The sequence below is a fragment of the Ambystoma mexicanum genome, chromosome 6q (assembly GCF_040938575.1).
Source record: "Ambystoma mexicanum isolate Mex_15411 chromosome 6q, UKY_AmexF1_1, whole genome shotgun sequence".
Lineage (NCBI taxonomy): Eukaryota > Metazoa > Chordata > Amphibia > Caudata > Ambystomatidae > Ambystoma > Ambystoma mexicanum.
Window position 1 is genome coordinate 1404104279 of NC_090937.1, and position 18452 is coordinate 1404122730.

At 51.1% G+C, this 18452-nt stretch overlaps 1 protein-coding gene across 3 annotated transcripts in view; it reads right to left on the reverse strand.

Annotated features, from left to right (window-relative positions):
• GRK4 (G protein-coupled receptor kinase 4) overlaps positions 1 to 18452 on the reverse strand; it is a 1171195-nt gene that overhangs the window by 91382 nt on the left and 1061361 nt on the right. For all 3 annotated transcript variants that reach the window (XM_069632057.1, XM_069632058.1, XM_069632056.1), the window contains one exon: positions 6607 to 6738. In XM_069632057.1, coding sequence (XP_069488158.1) covers positions 6607 to 6738 — 132 coding nt within the window. The remainder of the gene's footprint in view (positions 1 to 6606; positions 6739 to 18452) is intronic.

Genomic DNA, 18452 nt, shown 5'->3' on the forward strand with positions numbered 1-18452 from the left:
GGTGTTGTATGTAGATGTGAGAGCAGCGGAGGCCTGCAGGGTGGTTTGTCATAAGGGTGTGTATCTGTGCACGATTAGAAGGGAGCTGGACACAAGTGTGAGAGGCAGCTGTGAGTGTGATGGGTTTGAGAAACGGAGTAGCTGCAGTACAATTAGCACTACAGTGTCAGATGGAATGGGCAGCCTGTGTCATGGAGTAGGACGTGTTCACAAATGAGTACTTTCCTTGAGTGTCAAAGGTGTCGAGCATTGCTACAAGGGTGCATGTGCTGCTGAGTGTGGGCACTGGTAGGAGCGTAGCGGGGGAGAAGGTTGGCAGGGACTGAGCCAGTTGATTGCTCCGGTTATCATTGGGTTGGTAATGTTGATAGGATAGGGCTGTGCTTGATCTGGGAGTGTGGCGCTGCGTTGAGAACGGTGTAGGGCCAGTGTTGTTAGAAACGTAGTTGGGGGAGGGGGGTGTAGACAAGAGACATACGGCATAGCGGGCCAAAAGTATTTGGCTGGTTTGGCACTGCACGACGAGCCATAATGCGCAACTCGGGCACACTTTGGATGCGTCCGTGTAAAGGCAGGCATCTTATTACCTTTTAGGGTCTCTGATGTTCCTTGGAGGACTTCTTGTTTCGTTCAGTGAGGCGGCATGTCAAATGCAGGTTGGCCTTGAGGAATCATTACCGGAAGCACAGTGATGGTGAATTTGAGGTTGGAGGTGGCATTGGGAATGTCGGTCACGCCTGGCATGCCCAGACAGCTTACAAAGCCATTGATGGCTAGCTCGCCTGCCGGTGCTCTTCATAGGGCATATTTCTATGCCCTGCAGGCCAATCAGGTCTCTGGTTGGGGCAGGCTTTGTTAAGAGCCTGCTCTGGAGGCTCAGAGTCATCGCAGATGTGATGTTGCGTGTGGGGGACACACTCTGGCAAGGTGGACCCAGCACGCAGCACCTGGAATGAGGGAAAGATCTCTGCATGAGGTTCCAGAGCGGCAGTGCCCTTGCAGGCTTTACAACGTGGCCTCATATGGTCACATTCTTTCGTGTCACGTGACCACAACTTGTGATCATCACATCTCTCTCCAACTTGGATAACAGAAATAGCATTTCCAAACATGTGCTCAGTGCCTCATGTTGTGTGTCCAAAAGCACTTTCTTTGTAACAGTCAACGTTAGAGTCTTACTGTCTCTGGTGCTGGTTCTCGCTTTTCAATAGATACCATTAAAAATGAATCCATGCAGGCGCGTGGACGGTACAGGTTGCCTGCCGAGTAAGTATCGTCCCCAATCTTCTTTCCTCTGGGTAATGTGCCGGTGGGGTTGGTCTGAGTTTCCTCTGCACTCGGACTTCCTCCTGGTGGTGTTCTTGGTTGCTGCCCTTGGTCTTCTATCTGGGGACTTTTCTCTGTTGTCACGGGGCTCTCATGGAGGTTATTCTTCTTGAGTCCCACGCCAGGTGGTGCTTGGGATTCACCTGAAATGAGACGTTTCGTGTGACCGTTTCTGAGCCCCGAGAGGCAGTTACAAGTCCGGGGTCTCGATGGGTAATTTCCAGGGTAGTGATTCGTATGGGAGCGCCATCTTCCTGGGAGGGGCCCGGTTCTTGATTAGTGCCATGTCCCCTACATGTAAGTGATTTGGTGTTGCTCTCCTTGTGTGGTCTTCTCTCGCATTGTGTTCTTGCCTCTTCTGCTCTATCTGCTCTAGGTCTGCGTGGGAAGGGTGCCAGGAGTAGAGGAGGGGAAGCCCTACCTGGATTCTCACCCCGAACATGAGGGCTGTGGGGCTCACTTGCGTGGCCGAGTGAGGCGTCTCTCGGTATGTCCGGAGAAACCGGTACATTTCTGGAAGCCAGGGACACCCTCAGTCTTTGGCGATTCATACACATTTATTGATGGATGCCATGAATCTCTCGGCGTCTCCATTGGCTTGGGGCCAGTACTGTGTGATGTGGTGGCGTTGGACTCTTACATTGTCAAGGAATCATTGGAATTCTTTACTTATGAATGGTGGGCCGTTGTCACTCTTGAGCGATGAGGGGATGCCATGGACGGCAAACATTTTCTCCAATGCAATCATCATGGAGGCCGCATCCGTGGACTTGACCGGTTCAACTTCCGGGTATTGCGTGTATTCATCCACTGCTACTAGGAGATAGGCCTTGTTAGCAATTCTGCAGAAATCCACACTTAGTGCCCTCCATCTGCATTCACTTCTGGGTGAGCAGGGCATGGGCTGCGGTGGTTCTGGTCGGCAGGTGGCTTGGCATGATGAGCAGGTTTCCATCAGGGATATTACTTTTTGCTGTATTTGTGGCACCCATACTTGTGATTTGGGAAATGCCTGTGTCTTCACAATCCTCTGGTGTCCTTTGTGCTTGGGTTAGAGCGCTCGGTCTTGTAGGTTCGAGGGCACTACAATGCAGTGTCCTTTGAGGATCAGTCCCTCCCTGGAGACGGACAACTCATGTCTGATCCCGAATAGTGCTTGCATCAGTTCTTGTGGTGTTCGATGGGCGACGGCCGAGAGGAAGGTCTTCCATTCGCCTGTCAGTATGGCTTCTTTGGCAATTTGTAGGCATGTGTCTTTTGTTTCTGCAACCATTTTGTCTAGTCTCAGCGCTTTGAGTCTGGCGCATGCGATAATGTGGCATACATGTTCATCTGTTTCCTTAGCTGCCTCGAATTCCGCACGCAGTGGCGTGTCGTGGGTGCCGTGACAGGAAGTCTGCATTGTTATCTGCTCGTGCTCGGTACTGTACTTCCAGATCGAACTGTTGCAGATGGAGCATCCAGCGCTCTATCCTGGCAGATGAGTGTGGTGGCGATCCTTTGAATATTGGAACGAGGGGTTTGTGGTCTATTAGTACTTTCACCGGGTGACCTACAATGTATACATGAAAGTGTCGGCAACCACCCCATATGATGGCAAGAGCCTCCTTCTCTATGTGACCATCATTTCTTTTCGTAGGGCTGAATGTCTGGCTGGAAAATGCAATGGTAACTATTATTCCATCGCACTCAGTTTGGGTTAGCACTGCTCCTAGGCCAACCAGACTGGCAACAACTAGCAGCTCCGTCCTTCTTGACATGTCAAGAAGGCCATGGTGGCGTCACTGGACAAAGTCTTTTATTTTCAGGAACGCTGTCTCTTGTATTTCGCTCCACTCCCACTTCGACTTTGTTCTCGCAATGGGGTGGAGATGGTGGCTAGGTGCGGGATGAATCGCCCGCAGTAAGTCGCCATTCCCAAAAGCTGAGGACTTCCGTTGCGTTGGTGGGAGCTTGGGCATTTTTTATGTCAGCGACTTTGCAGGGGTCTGGGGACACTCCTTTTTCATTAAATACATATCCGAAAAAACTCAGTGTTGACACACTTCTCTTCATGGAGAGTTAGCCCGGGCTTTTCTAGTCGCTGAAGTGTTGCTGCTAGCCGTTTGTTGTGCTCTTCCTCTGTCTTGCCGCAGACTAATATGTCGTCACTGACATTGGTGACTCCTTGTAGGTCCTGCAACACCATTCTTATTTCATGTTGGAATTCTTCCGCCGCCGAGGAGATTCCACAGTTGAGCCGCCGGTATCTTCTCTGTCCTAGGTGTGACGAGAAGGTTGTGATGTACCTTGACTCTTTTGCTAAACGGATCTGGTGGTACCCCGATCATAGATACGGCTTCTGAACACTGTAGCTCATGTTAAGTCTACAATCAGTTTGTCTGCCGTCGTGGTAATGTGGCTTTCTCACAAGATGACGATGATAGGTAAGCACATGGCAATGAAAATTCAGACGGCTTGTGGTTGCTTTGGTTTCACTCTTACGACCATGTGAGACACCCATGGGGTTGGGCCGGTGGTCTTTTCAATTATCCTGAGGTCCTCTAGCTTGTTAATTTCTGCTTCCACCGCTGCTCTTATGTGAAATGGAACCCATTGGTGCCGGACGGCTCTGGGTTCCACTGTGGGGTCACAGTTCTCCCTTTCTGGCATCTGATACCTTGAAACAGCTTCTTGTGTTTGGTTAGTAACTGATCTATTTCTCTGGAGTGGATTGCGAATGTGAACAGGATTAGCTGTAGTTTTTTTTGCTGTTGGTCAGCTAACGACCGTCTCGATCCTGACATCTACTATGAAGATTTGTGTTTTGCAGTGCCTTTCACCGTAGGTGAGATTTGTTTTGAAATACCCTATGACTTGTAGGGGTTTCTTACACCCTTAGGCGAATAGCTGTATGAGTTTGTACCGTAGGGTTGGTCTGGGGTGTAGTTTGTCAAATATCATGGTCAGCATTACGTTTACGGTTTCCCGGTGTCAATCATCATCTTCACCAGGATGTCTCTGACTATAACTACACAGGTGCGGTGTGATTTGGTGTTGTGCAGTTGGTTGCCATTAGCTGGTTTAACTGCCAATATCATATGTGCTTTTTCCCTTCTCGACCTTTGGTAGTGGTTTGTGTGTCTCAGGGAGCGCTCTCTGCTTGATTGGTCGCCGTCGCTGCTGCTGTCAGCGTTGTCCCCTTCGACTGAGAGTGCTTGCCCTCTGGGATGGTCGCGGGTCCTGTTCAACTGTTTCCATGGGCATTGGTCTGGTTGCTGTGTGTTCTTGGGCCTTGTGTCACAGTTTCATTCCCGGGCTTTTTCTGTTGGTGGATGTTTTCTCGCTCTCCTGGAGTTGAGGCATACGGACGCGTAGTGGTTTACATTTGCACATTTGTAGCATGTGGTGCCATATGCTGGGCATGGTGGTTCTTTATTTTGTTGCCCGCCATACCATATACAGTCTCTAGGTCTGTACGGTAAGGGGGCATATTGGGGTCTGTGCTGTTGCAGTGCATTGATAGTAGTCATGCTGTTTAGGGTTTCAATGTCAAGTGGCAGGCAACTAATCAACTGTTCCATTTATGCCATGGGCTCATCTGTCCTCTCATGTTGTCTCCCCATGGTCTCTAATGGGAGATTGATCTCGGACAGTATGGTTCTCTGAAGTTTTTCAGAGGAAAGGCTGTGTATGACTAGTTGCCTGACTGCGAATTCCTCATCGGGGAAATCACACCTCATAGCCATTTTCCAGAGTCGGCCATGTAAGTCGTCAATATTTCCTGCGGGCGCTGTCTTGCTTGGCTCATTTTGAAATGTTCAAAATCTTGGCTCAGCTGGGGTTTGAACTTCCTTGTTAATACTGCTTTCGCTGTATCATAATCATCCTTGGTACCCCTGTTTGGGTGGGCGTTGAAGAGTCTCAACGCCATTGTGCCAAGGTTAAGCATGAATAGTGCCCTTTTCTCTTCATCGTCTGTGACTTTCTTTGACTTTAGGCTTAGTTTAGGAATTGTTGCACCCAAAGTTACCAACAAAGCACGGCTCTGGGGCCAAACGGCTCAAAAAGGCTTCATAAATATGCCCTGTGTCGTGTCCAATCATGTGCTGGAGTCAGGGTTCTGTGTCCTGGCCGGCAATGTGGTTGGGTCAGCTGCCATGTTGGGGCCTTACGCAGGAATTGGTGATTCTAGGAATACAGATAGGTTCCTACAGGGACTCTGGGCGTGGGTGTCCAGTGGCTGGAGGGTTCTCCACATGTGGGTGTGCCTTTCAGGTTGGAGTTGTGCCTGGGGGTATTATTTGTTTCCTTTTTCAGCTCCCCACGTTGTGCAGGCTCTAGCGGCTCCTGGAGGATGCCTGGCCATCTGTAGGGCTCGACGTAGGCCGAGACCACGTGGTGGTCCTGGCGAGACACAGCCAGCTGGGAGGCGCTTTCCGTGATAGTGTGGTGTAGGTGCTGGTTGTGGTGGCTTGGGGCAGCGCTGACACGCTGATGGTACTCACAGCGTGTATAGCTGTAGATCCTGGCATCCCAGGGAGGGAACGCAGAGCACGTGCGACAGTGCAAGTGAGTCAGCAGGCCTGTAGAAATCTGGGGCGTACCTGCGGGTTGGCGTAGCATCACCTGATCGCGCTGCGGCATGGACTGCAGTGTGGCTGTTTTCGCCTTGTCGTCAATGTAATGCTGCGCGGGGGCAGACCCTGGCAAGGTGGGCCCAGTGCATAGCACCTGGAATGAGGGACACACACACACACACACACACACACACACACACACTGCTCGTGGTTCCGGAGCAGCAGTGCCCTGGCAGGCTTTCCAACTCCCTTTTATTAATCCCCTCACGTGGCCTCTTACAGCACGTTCTTTCGTGTCACGTGACTGCAACACGTGATCATCACAGCAGATGTAGTTGGCCATTTTTAAATTACTTGCCTGCTCATTTGAAAAAATGTGCTGAGCTGCACATGCAGATCTCGGTAAATCCGCTTCTGCAGCCCGGGGCATCCCTTCCATCACCAAGTCTAAGCCTAAGAAGGTTTGTTAGAACTCCTGCCATTGCAGGCAGAGTACAGTTTTGCTTTTGTTGTGTCTATTGTGTGATGAAGAATGGTCAGGATCTTACCATTTTCCAAAAAGGGCTCACTAAATGGGATGCACTAGGGAAAATATCCTAAGACCCTGAATGAAAACAAAGTCATTTCACTGAGGTGTTCCTACATTGTCACAAACTTAACACAACATAACTTTTTCTACTTTACATTTGTAAACTGAAATGACAGCTGTAGGTGATCTTACCCCTCTTCGGAAAAGTCTATGAAAGAAGCCTCTCTTTGGCTTCAAGACAGGTTTGCTCACATCTAGATCAGGTGACAAGCAGCCATCGGTTTCATAAATATTGATATCTTGAAAACATTCTGTTTCAATCATCTTCATGCATCAAAAAAGGAAGGAGAAAAAAAGACCAGTTACTTAAAGGTACTATTGGTTCTGTCTGTAAAATCCTCTCTCAAAAGTAAATATACTTTATGCATGCCTTGACCTTTTAAGTGTGGGTATCACAAGGATTTCCTCTGTAATTCAGGATGAAAATGTACACACACCACAAGTGATAGGGGAATTCAAGCCAACATTGTTTTTAAATCATTCACAATTCTCTCTTCCCTTAAACTTTTTAATGTAAGGCTATTCATCCGTAGGAATGTCCATAGAGCTGAAGGCCTCATTTTGATTAATTATAAACATCTGGTATTGTGGCAGTGGTTCTAGAACAGACTGGTGGATATACAGGTGTTAAGTCAGGCTGCCTCAGACAGGAAAAATATGGGAAGTCGGGATAGATGAAAGGATGTTATGGACACGCCAAGCGGGATCTTGGTACATAGTGTTATCAAGTCCCACCTCAGTGTAACCCCCATGTTGCAAATAAGCACATGTTGGTATCCATGTGAAGTAAAATGCGATGAAGAGGCCTCTCTGCAACCGCCTAATGTAAAGTTCAAAGGTCAATTGACTGGTGAGGAGAAATGTAATATGACTAATGCATATAATACTGTGATGTACAGTAGGACACATGTACATGATACAAGTGTATAGTTCAGCGCAGCATATGTAAATATAAGAGGCAAGTTTATAAGAACTTGGAATAATGTAAGGCAATTTCACTTCTCCCAACTGCAGACTTGAAATTCTTCCTGCAAGGATGGGGGGGCAGACTGCACTGCGAGAAGGTTGCCCTGGGAACATTGTGCAACAGAGTATTTCAGGAAATAGAATCAGTTTGGCACACAAAGGCTTTCCACAGTCAGCACACGCAGTGGATAGGGGCTCAGAGATTCCCTCTCTGGCTGGCAGCGTTGTTGCACCAGTAGGAAACTGCTGAAGTTTTTTTTATTTTTTTATTTTTATAGTGTATATTGGTTAGTAAAAACCTTAAACACTTTAAGAGGTACATCATAAAACATATAACATCATACATTAAGATTCTTATACAACATTAAAATACTCTTTGTATTAATATCTTTACCTCTAAATAAATAAAATCTAACGTCGTTTAACTTGATCACATATACAAATATATATATAGCAAAAAGGCATATTAAAATGATGATCAGATATACCGATATATATATATACAGGGAAAATGCATTTTAAGAAATATAGAGATAATAAAACACATTTCATCATACCTGGACTCCCAATTTATCCCACCCTGATATGACTCTTTTCCAAGTATAGAAGGCAGCGTCTATGTATACCAGAGGGTCTGCCATAAAGATACAAGACCAAAATTGATCCGATTCAATCGTTCTATTATCCCAAACTAAATCTTTGTATCCCATTTCATACCAGTTACTCAATTTATGGCATGCAGTTAATAAGTGTCTTATATTTTCCACCTCAACTTTACAAAATCTACATAGTCTTACTTAAATCATTAAGAGCATCATTCCTTTGATCATCCCTTTTCATAACATTCCCCAATTGATTCATCAAACTATTAGGAAACTTTGTATCATATGTAATTTTTTATAAACAACTTACAACACCTTATCTACCATAAAGTCGACCATGATGGCAATCCCAATTCTGGACGTGTGACCTCAATTGGAGTACACTTAACCACTCTTAATGCTGGTCTCCAGAGTTTAGCCTCTATTTTATCTAACTGCTGAAGTGTGGGGGACAGGAATACTGGGAAGAGGTTCCCAAACTGTTGTGGCTGAACTATTCTGAATGCCAGGAGATGAAGGATAAAGAGAGAGAGGAGTCCCCCAAGGTTCTCTCTCCCTAGAGAGCTGCCTGCTGGATGCCACACCGTTGCACCAAAGCAGCTTCATATATTGGGGCATCTACTTGAGGCTAGTACGGAAGGGAGTTTCTCTTGGTAGAAGTTCTTGGTAACTTCAAGGCGACAGCTATATGATTTCAGTGCACAATTAGTTTTCCAGGCATAGTTTGAGTCTTGTTGGGGAGGACAGTGATAGATCAGGTAGGTAGTTGCTGTTGATTTGCCAAAACAGTCACATAAACGTTATGAATGCTTTTTTTTGCAGCTTTCCCGCTATTTGCATCGATGGACACCCGCTCCCAACTTTTTGCTATGAGTTGAATCATGTCCCGACTTTTGGAGGGAAGTAGAGCCTTTTTTCTTTACTTTTCTTTCTCAGCTTATCTCTTTTGGGGCACTGATCACGTCGTAAGGCTACCAGTGCAGGGGTTCCACAGGCCCGTTGAAAAATTCCTTTGTAGTTTTCCTGCAGCACATACCACCTTATAGTTAAGTGCTACCGGGGTACTTTGTATCCCTTTTAGTTTTTGATTTGTAACATTTGCTGTTCATTTTTCTTAGCTGTCCAAGATGGGCCATTAGTAGCAGATATTTTTCTAATGTGTTTTTAATTTATTCCACATGCACCTTTTCATTTTACGTCAAAATCGCTCTTCGTGTGTTTTCTGCACGTCCTTGGTCCATCTTCCTCCTTGGCCTTCGTCCTGCCTTCTCAGGTCAAGCAGTGGCATACATGGTAAGCCCTTTCCAGGGTAAAACCTCAGGTTCAGGGCCGGTCTTTGTGTCAGGCAGCTCAGGCGGCTGCCTGATGTCATTGAGCCTCTAGGGGGCGCTGTGCAGCGGTGCTCTGAGTACTGCTGCAGGCCAGGCTGGGCCACACACACCAGCCAGGCCTTGATTTTGACGCCGAGCAGTGAGCAATGCTTCAGGCTGCAGCTTCTACCCTCAGGCAGGGCAGGGCCAGCAGCAATTAATACATTGGCAATTAGCAACATTTGTTGGTTGCTTTTCACTTCCTCCCGCCACGGGCCCTGTGGCACTGGCGCCAGCCAGGTCCATGGGCGCACGCATGGCGCGTGCTCTCAGGCTATGTGCGTGAGCGCGCACTGATAGCTTGGATTGGTGATGGTTGCTGGCGTTGTTGCTCAGCCCCCACCATTCAAAAACAGGAGCGCCGAGCGAGTGGAGTGGATGCATGCACACAATAACAGGTAAGTAAGTGTACTGTCTGTGTTTGGGGCGAGGGCGACTCGGGCATGTTGTTCCATATATGCATCCCATCCCGATTTCTTGTGCACAGCAGCAGCACCGAGACACGGCCCGGGTGCGGTGTGCTGCCTGCATATATGGAACAACATGCCTGACGCAATCACAGGATGAAACTTCTCCCCGCGCTCTTTATTGCTTCTGGACCTGTCAGAAAAGCGAGATGTCGAGATGTCATGTCACAGCCCACCTGTAATGAGCGAATAACCTGCATGCATTTATGGGGAGATTAGAGGCCCCTGCGAAGCTCACCAGTGCACCCTAGGTGACCCTGAAAATCGAGACTACTACATTACAGTACCAGTATGCGACACAAAGGGAACCTGTGAACTTGCATTGTCCTTAAGGACCCCCATGCTCCCACATTTCGAGTACATCAACTGTAAGAGGGGGTCTGCATCCTGTTGCTCACCAGAAGTTTTGGACTACAACTCCCAGGATTCCTTGCCGCATGCTAGCTAAGGCTGATAAGATTTGTAGTCCATCTGGTGCACCAAAGGTTGCAGCCTTCTGTAAAAGATGTCATGTGAAAACAGTTCTTAATATTTCATATAGCGCCATGAGGCGCCCTGGCCTGCATATTCTGCCACAGCGTGCCCAAGCAGACATGATTTGCCATCAATCGTGGCATGCAAAGTGCCTCTGTGCGCACAGTTAGACCCCTCCCTCGCCCACCGTTCTTATAGCCACCAGCAGGCTTTCTCTCAATGCACAGATTCACCAATGCATCCGCCTCTCCTACTCTCTCTTTGGACATGTTGACAGTCAGTGCTGGCCTGGCATTGAGCCGGATTTCCCCGGATCTCAGCCGGCGAGGGGACGTAGGGCAGCCAGACGCAGCCTTCAATTATTTTAGTGTTTCAGACAGCTTTAAACGATGCCAGAGCCCTATTCTCTAAAAGCATACGGTGCCAATGGCTGCCTATTGAATTGCCAGGGCCTGAAGCACAAAGAGACAGGGCAAAGAATGGGCGCTCTGCTCGCCATAAACTCTGCCATTTTCGCGCCTTGAAACACGCGTGTGTAGGCGTGTTATAAATGCCATATCATATCACTTCACTATGGACAGTCAAGAAAGATCTGTGAGTGCAACTGCCAGAAATGCTTAAAAACTACACAAGGCTCACTCCCTCTCAGCAAACTACACAAGCTCACCTTCTCTCAGCAAACTGCACACAAGTCTTTTCTGAACAAGCGCAAACTGCAAAAAGTCATGAAAAGAGGAGAGCGTAGCGGCTGAAACTGCTGTTTCAGTACCTCTGCAATCAGCCACCGCCAGGCTCACCCCCTGTTGGGGGCGGGTCGGAGCCCCCACGCGGTCCCGTAAGCCCCCACCACATGAAGGATTCACTCCGGCACCAGTCCTTCGTGTTCGGGCTTCCCGGTCGCTCTAACGCGGCCGGGAACGCCCCCTTTATTTATACACAGCGCGGCGGCGTGACATGTCACGCCGCCGCGTACGCCCGTCATCGGGCAGTGCCACACTCCTCCTTTTCCGGGAGGAACAACAACACAGATTAACAGTAACTTTATTAACCAGACAACCACACATCTATCATAAACACTACTGCACACCCAAAAACCCCTTTAATGTCATCCACCCAGATCTTCTCACCCCAGTTCACTAACCAAGCATCCCACAACATATTCGCTGAGGTAGGCAGGTTTCCCTCGCCCAGCCCTCTGGGGGTACCTCTGGCCTACCTCCGGCACGTGACGTCCTTCCGCCGCGTCTCCCCGGACTGGGGATTCGGGTACTTCGTCCCAGAGACCTCCGTCAGCAGGCATGTCAGGTGGATCAGGTTCGGGTGGGGTTTCAGTTCGGGGATCACCCAGCTTCTTAAAGAAACTCACATTTCGGGTAACAGCAGATCGTCCATCCGAGGCCGTCACCATGGACCCTTTCACTGCCACTACATCCATGGCTCCGGTTCATAGGGGAGCGAGAGCTTGCCGTGGGGTGTCGGTTGCGGATAAGGACCTCATCTCCCGGTTCAAGTCTTTGAGGTCGGAGACCCCTGCGCAGGTTTTCTTGTTCCGTTCGGACTCGCCTTTCAGCCTCCACCCGCTGACTATCGATGACCCCTGGTTCTTTCTCCCCAACTTCCGGCAGCAGTCCCCTGGGGCACCTCTTGAATAACGCTTCTGCCGGCGCCACTCCCGTGGCGGCATGTGGGGTGGTGCGGTACACCCGCAGAAACTGATAGAGGGCGCGTTGTAAGGATTGCCCCTGCCCCTGAGCAATTCGGAAGGTTTTGTTCAGAGTCCGCATCAGTCTCTCAGCGTCCCCGTTTGCTCGGGGCCACAGTGGGGAGATCTTCCGGTGCTGTATTCCGCAGCTCTCCATCAACTCGGAGAACCGCTCACTTTGGAAGGGCGAACCGTTGGCAGAGCATAGAGTGTGGGGAAAGCCATGGGCCGCAAATATTTTCTCCATCGCCACCACCACATGCTCAAAGGCCACAGATTCGACGAACTCAACCTCCGGGTATCTCGAGTGTTCATCGACTATTACCAGGAAGTGAGTGCCCACTGATGTTGAGCCAAAGTCGGCGTGGACGATCTCCCAGGGCCTCGTGCCTCGGGGCATTGCCTCAATTGCAGCTTCTCGTTGCAGAGGAGAGGCCGCCTGACACCAAACGCATGCCGCCACGAAGTCGTCCACCCTTTTCTCCAACTCCGGAAACCAGACTTTCGAGCGGAGCCGCGCCTTGGTCTTGGCGGCGCCCTGATGTCCATGGTGGGCGAGACTGATCACATCGCTCACCTTTGACCGTGGAATAACGATCCGGTCACCCCGGAGTAGCAGCCCTGAATCGGAGAACGACAACTCCTCCTTCACAACTGTTCCAGAGCTGTTTTGGCTTCCTGCGTGCGCCCGGACACAGCTCCGAGGATGGACTTCCAAGACCCATTATGCATTGCGTCCTTCAAGATTCGAAAACACTCGTCCTCAGCCGCAGCAGCCTCCAACTCCTCTAGGGACATCACATTTGGCTTTGCCGCCTCCACCACCATTCGTACATAACTGTCCGCTTCTTCTCCGCAGGTGTCATGTCCATCTCCCCCACCTACTCCCGGATGACGAGACAGGTAGTCTGCGGCATTGTTGGCCCCTGGCCTATACACCAGGGTGACGGAATACTCGAGGAGGGCGAGCATCCACCTCTCAATTCTAGCCGGTGGTTTTGACGAGGAACCCACCAGTATCGGAAGCAGTGGTTTGTGGTCAGTTACCACCGTCACTGGACGTCCCAAGACATAGAGCCGGAAATGTTTGCAGCCCTACAGCACTGCCAAGGCCTCCCGCTCGATCTGGGAGTACCTCTGTTCCGTTTCGGTGAGCGCTTTGCTCGCATATGCCACAGGTCGAACAGTCCCGTTGTGATCTACTTGAGTCAGCACTGCTCCCAACCCGAAAGGACTTGCATCGACCACAATCTCTGATTCCAAGGCGGGGTTGAAAAACGCCATGGTGTCCCCCGTTGTGAGGGCACCCTTAATGTCCTTAAAGGCGGCCTGTTCGAGAGGGCCCAGTGCCAAGGTGACTCCTTCTTGGTCAGCGCCCGGAGTGGTTCAGATCTCGAGGCTAAGTTCGGGATGAACCGCCCACAATAGGTTACCAAACCCAGGAAGCTCCTCACGTCCGTCACAGACTCGGGGGCTTTCGCCGCTTTGATGTCCTGAACCTTTTTCGGGTCTGGCAACACCCCCCCTCCTTGAATATGAAGCCAAAGAATTCAATAGAGGGGCGCATGAACTCACTTCTCCCTGTGAAGGGTGAGGCCCAACGATTGAAGTCGTTTCAGAGTATTATCGAGCCTCTTCATGTGATCCACTTCGGTTTTGGCGAACACCAGAATATCATCGCTGATATTAAGGACGCCCTCCAGATCTGCTAGGGCGCCCCTGATGATGTTTTGGAACACTTCAGCGGCAGACAATACTCCAAAACTCAGCCGCTTGTATCGATACAGTCCCCGATGGGTGGTAAACGTTGTTATGTACCGGGACTCTGGATGAAGGACGACCTGGTGATACCCGTCTCGGAGGTCCAGTTTCGAGAACACTCGAGCCCCCTGAACATCAGCAATGATATCATCGATCGTTGGTGTAAGATGGCGCTCCCTTTTGATCGCCTTGTTGGGGAGCCTCATGTCCACGCAAATGCGTACCGAGTCAGGTTGCTTGGGCTTTCTGGCCACCACGATCGGAGACACCCAGGGGGTTGGGCCCTCAACCTTCTCGATGTTATCCAGGCTCACCAAGTTGTCCAGCTCCTTATCGACCTGCTCCCTTAAATGGAATGGTACTCGGCGGTGTTTCAATGCGATGGGCTGCACTGACTCACCGATGTGTAATCGAACTGGTTCCCCCGTCATCTTTCCGATCCCACTGAAGAGTGCAGCATATTTGTCAAGGAGATCATTAATGTCCTCCAAGTGGACGGAGTATGCAAAGCTGACGATACCTAGGGCCTCCGCAGCTGCGCAACTGAGCAAGGTATAACTGCTCACCGGGGTCACATAGAATCGAGCCTTGATTTGTGAGCCATCATGCTCCAAATCTGCCACGAAGGCACCGTCTAGCGGTAGCGGTTCCTGACCCCCAAAAGCAAATATGCGGGCCTTCGGTGCGACCAGACTTGGGAGGGGTTTGAGAGAGTCATAATGCCCTCTGGCCATCACATTGACAGAGGCGCCTGTGTCAACGAGCACTGGGACTGGAGAGTGGTTGATCTCGACCACACATCTCGGCTGTCTCCTGCTTTTTCCTTTGAGTATTCCCACGCTTGAGACGAAAAAAATGTTCTCCTCGTCTTCTTCTTCGGCTCCTTCCGGATGGGACTCAACTTCACCCTGTTCTACCTGGGCAATACTGGGCTGTTGGCTCTGGCGCGGAGTCCACGTCCGTGCCTGACCTCTCGGCACCATCACCGGCATGGCTGCACGACATACTCTTGAGAAGTGATCGGCCAGTCCACACCTCCCACAGGTTTTTCCAACCGCCGGGCATTCTGCCATGTGAGGGAGGTCGTGCCCGCACTTCTGGCACGACTCCCCGGCTCTTCCTGCCCTGTCTCGGGGTCCTCCTCCCGGGCGTCTGACTCCTCGGCCACCCCGCCACACGACACACACCTCCTCCGACCTCACTGACCGAGACCCTGCTTCCATCTTGTTGGCTCGTGCTTCTGCTACCTCGTGGCACCTGCCCAGCTCCAGTATGCGGGGCAGCGTGATGCCCGGCTCTCTCAGGACTTGCCTCCTGAGCTTGCCGGAGGAGCATGCCTGGATTAGCATCGTGCGTATCATGTCGTCTGCATCCCCCATGCACATCCGAGGGAGAGGCGGCGTAGGCGACCATAAAAAGTGTCCAGTGTCTCCACTTCCTTCTGCTTCGCCGAGAGCATGACGAACCTCTCATAGTCCACGTTTGCAAGGGGAAGGAAATGTGCAAGGAGTGCCGCCTTGGCCGCATCATAAGAGTTGTTGATTGGTGTAAGCGATTCAAATATCTCCTGGACTGCCGGCCCTGCCGAGTACAGCATGGTGGCAATTCTGCTGTCATCATCCGTCACCTGAGCAGCCCTGAAATACATGTCGAGGCGACTCACCCATCTTCTCCATCGGGGCCCCATGCTCGAGGGTGGGCCCGACGCATCGAACTCCGGGATGGGCTGCAAGGCGGCATGGGCCGCGGGTGCTCGTGCTTGAGCCATGATGGGAAATCCTGGTTGTCCAGGTGGCGGTCCTGCAGGGGCTTGAATCACCGGAGGTAGGACGGCCTGTTGTTGAGCCGCTGCCTGGCCACGATCGCGGGGGAGCGACGCTGCTGCACCACCACTGTCTGAATCCTCAGAGTCACCCATGGGCTTGAGCGCACAGGCACCCCCACCTACTGTCCTGAGGGCCGCAACTCAAACTCCCACCATCATAGTGCGACTCACCCCTCCTTTCCGGGCACACAAACAGTTCAAACAAGGGGAGGCTTCCGGACAAGGCACCAGTGGATGCACAAAAGACTCAGACACCCAGAGCAGCCAAGCTTGATGATGAAGAAGACAAAGGAAAAAGAAGAAAAAAAAACCCCCACGGCACTCTGATGATGAAGAGGACAAAGAGAACACCGTGGATCCACCTTGCCGCAATCCAAATGGACCTGGGAGTTCCAAAAATTGAGCCGAGGCGATGGATTGGCCTAGACAGGCCCTGTCATATAAGTCCTTCTCCTGGCTTTCACACGACGTAAGAGCCCCAAAATTGGGTTAAAACCCACAAATCAGACATGGGCGTGCAGGGAAGACTTCCTGCTATAAATGTGTCCAAAAATTAGGCCCGTGTTGACTTCACGCTCCAAACCGGAGCCTTGTGAAGTTTCACGGCCTCCAAGACAAAATGGCCGCCGGCCGCGTGTGCGTCCCACGACCCGGCATGAAACGAAACGAAGGTCCGTTCCGCTTCGTTCAAAAATGATCTTTCAAAGATTACACCGCCGGGCCCGGGTCTCCCTCACCACTCGTCGCCACTGTTGGGGGCGGGTCGGAGCCCCCAAGCGGTCCCGTAAGCCCCCACCACATGAAGGATTCACTCCGGCACCAGTCCTTCGTGTTCGGGCTTCCCGGTCGCTCTAACGCGGCCGGGAACGCCCCCTTTATTTATACACAGCGCGGCGGCGTGACACGTCACGCCGCCGCATATGCCCGTCATCGGGCAGCGCCACACCCCCGTGCAGAGGGCGAGGAGGGCCAGGAGTAGAGGGGCGCTGCCTGCTGTCTTCATGGCGCTGTCTTTCTGGACGTCTGCCTCCGTCTCCGCACCTGTTTATATCCCCAGAGAGATGAGCGCTCTGTACAGCAGCCAAGCACCTTTCACACGTGCACACACAGCCTGCAGCCCTCTGAGCTGGCGTCGCAATGCTGTGAGAACGTTCCTCTTTAGAAACTGGTTTTCTTCCTTTTCCTTAATTTGGGGGCACAGGCATGCCACGTACCTCTGTGCGCACAGTTAAAGCCCTCCCTCGCCCACCGTTCTTTTAGCCAACGGCAAGCTTTCTCTCAATACACAGATTCACCAATGCATCTGCCTCTCCTACTCTCTCTTTGGACATGTTCACAGTCAGTGCTGGCCTGGCATTGAGCCGGATTTCCCCGGATCTCAGCCGGCGGGGGGACGTAGGGGAGCCATGCGCACCCTTCAGTTATTTTAGTGTTTCAGACAGCTTTAAACGATGCCAGAGCGTGAAATCTGGGCCCGCACTATCGTCTTTAGAACTAGGGGCAAAGCTCTTGCCCACAAGACCTCAGGAACACTTGATAGGGATTCCTGTGAAATCTCTTAGAACTGTACTCTGCAGAGAATAGTTAAGAACAGCTTTTCAGGTTTAAAGGGTGTGCACCTTTTATTCTTTGCTTGCAACATTATAAACATTATAGGAAACAGCTGGGAACCAAAAGAGGCCCTGGAAATCACGTGGCCCCATAGTACACATTTTCAGCAAGCCCAACCTCTTTCCTGTAAAATATACGAAATAAAACGGGTTACCACACAAGAGGCCCAGTGTGCAGACAGGCCTACCGCCTACCGGGACATCTCCAGAGTCCCCTATAGGTCAGTTTACCCCTGGTGCTAATGGAGTGGGTCCTGTTGGGATCATGTTGGGTGTCACATGAGGGAGGGGCTTTGATCGTGGTGTTGTGTTCTTATTGTCAGAATTAATGTGTGCTGGTAGATCTCCAAGAGCAAAACGCAATGCGCAATTCCAGCAGAGCTAGTCCTGCAGGATATACCTTGGTGTAAAATGAGTCGGCACATGTATGGCGTGTTTGCACATCTTGTCCAGGTTACGTATCTTGGTGAACCACCAAGATACGTAACATGGACAAGATGTACAAACACCTCATACATGTGCCGACGTGTGGACACACACATTGCCAGTTCATGGATGCGTGATTGCGTCTGGCTACATGATCGAAGCCGAGTTCTTCTCAGTGTTTCTGCCCCCCCCCCGTTTCGGATAACACCCTGGGCAGTGGCGGGCAGTACAGCGGGCCCGTCGCTGTAGCCCCGTTATCGTGATGGCACGAACTGAAGTGCTGGGCCCGGTCCCATTGTACAAAAAGGAAAAAATAGGGCGAGCCGCAGCGAGGGGACGTGCTGGGAGGGATAGGGGTGGGGGCCGGGGCAGGAGCAGAGATGGAAAGTGGCTCGGGGAGACTGGAGGGCGAAGCAGGGCAGGAGCTATAAACCAGAAATATGGTGGTGAAGAAAAGGGGGGCAACCGGAGGAGGACAGGTGGCGGGTGCATGATTGCAGAGTATTGCAGGGACAGGAGGCGGAGAGCTGGTGCATGTCCGAGCATTGCAGAGACAGGAGGAGGAGAGGTGGGTGTGGGGCAGGGACAAGAGGCAGAGAGGACTAGTGCAGGTGCAGATAAGAGGAGTGGTGGGGGCATTGCAGAATATTGCAGAGACAGACAGGTGGTGGAGAGCTGCATGTGGGGCAAGGACATTTGGTGGACACTGGGCCTGCACAGCACAACCCCTTCCCTTTAATGCGGTGCAGGCAGCATGTGACTTCTACTTTACCCC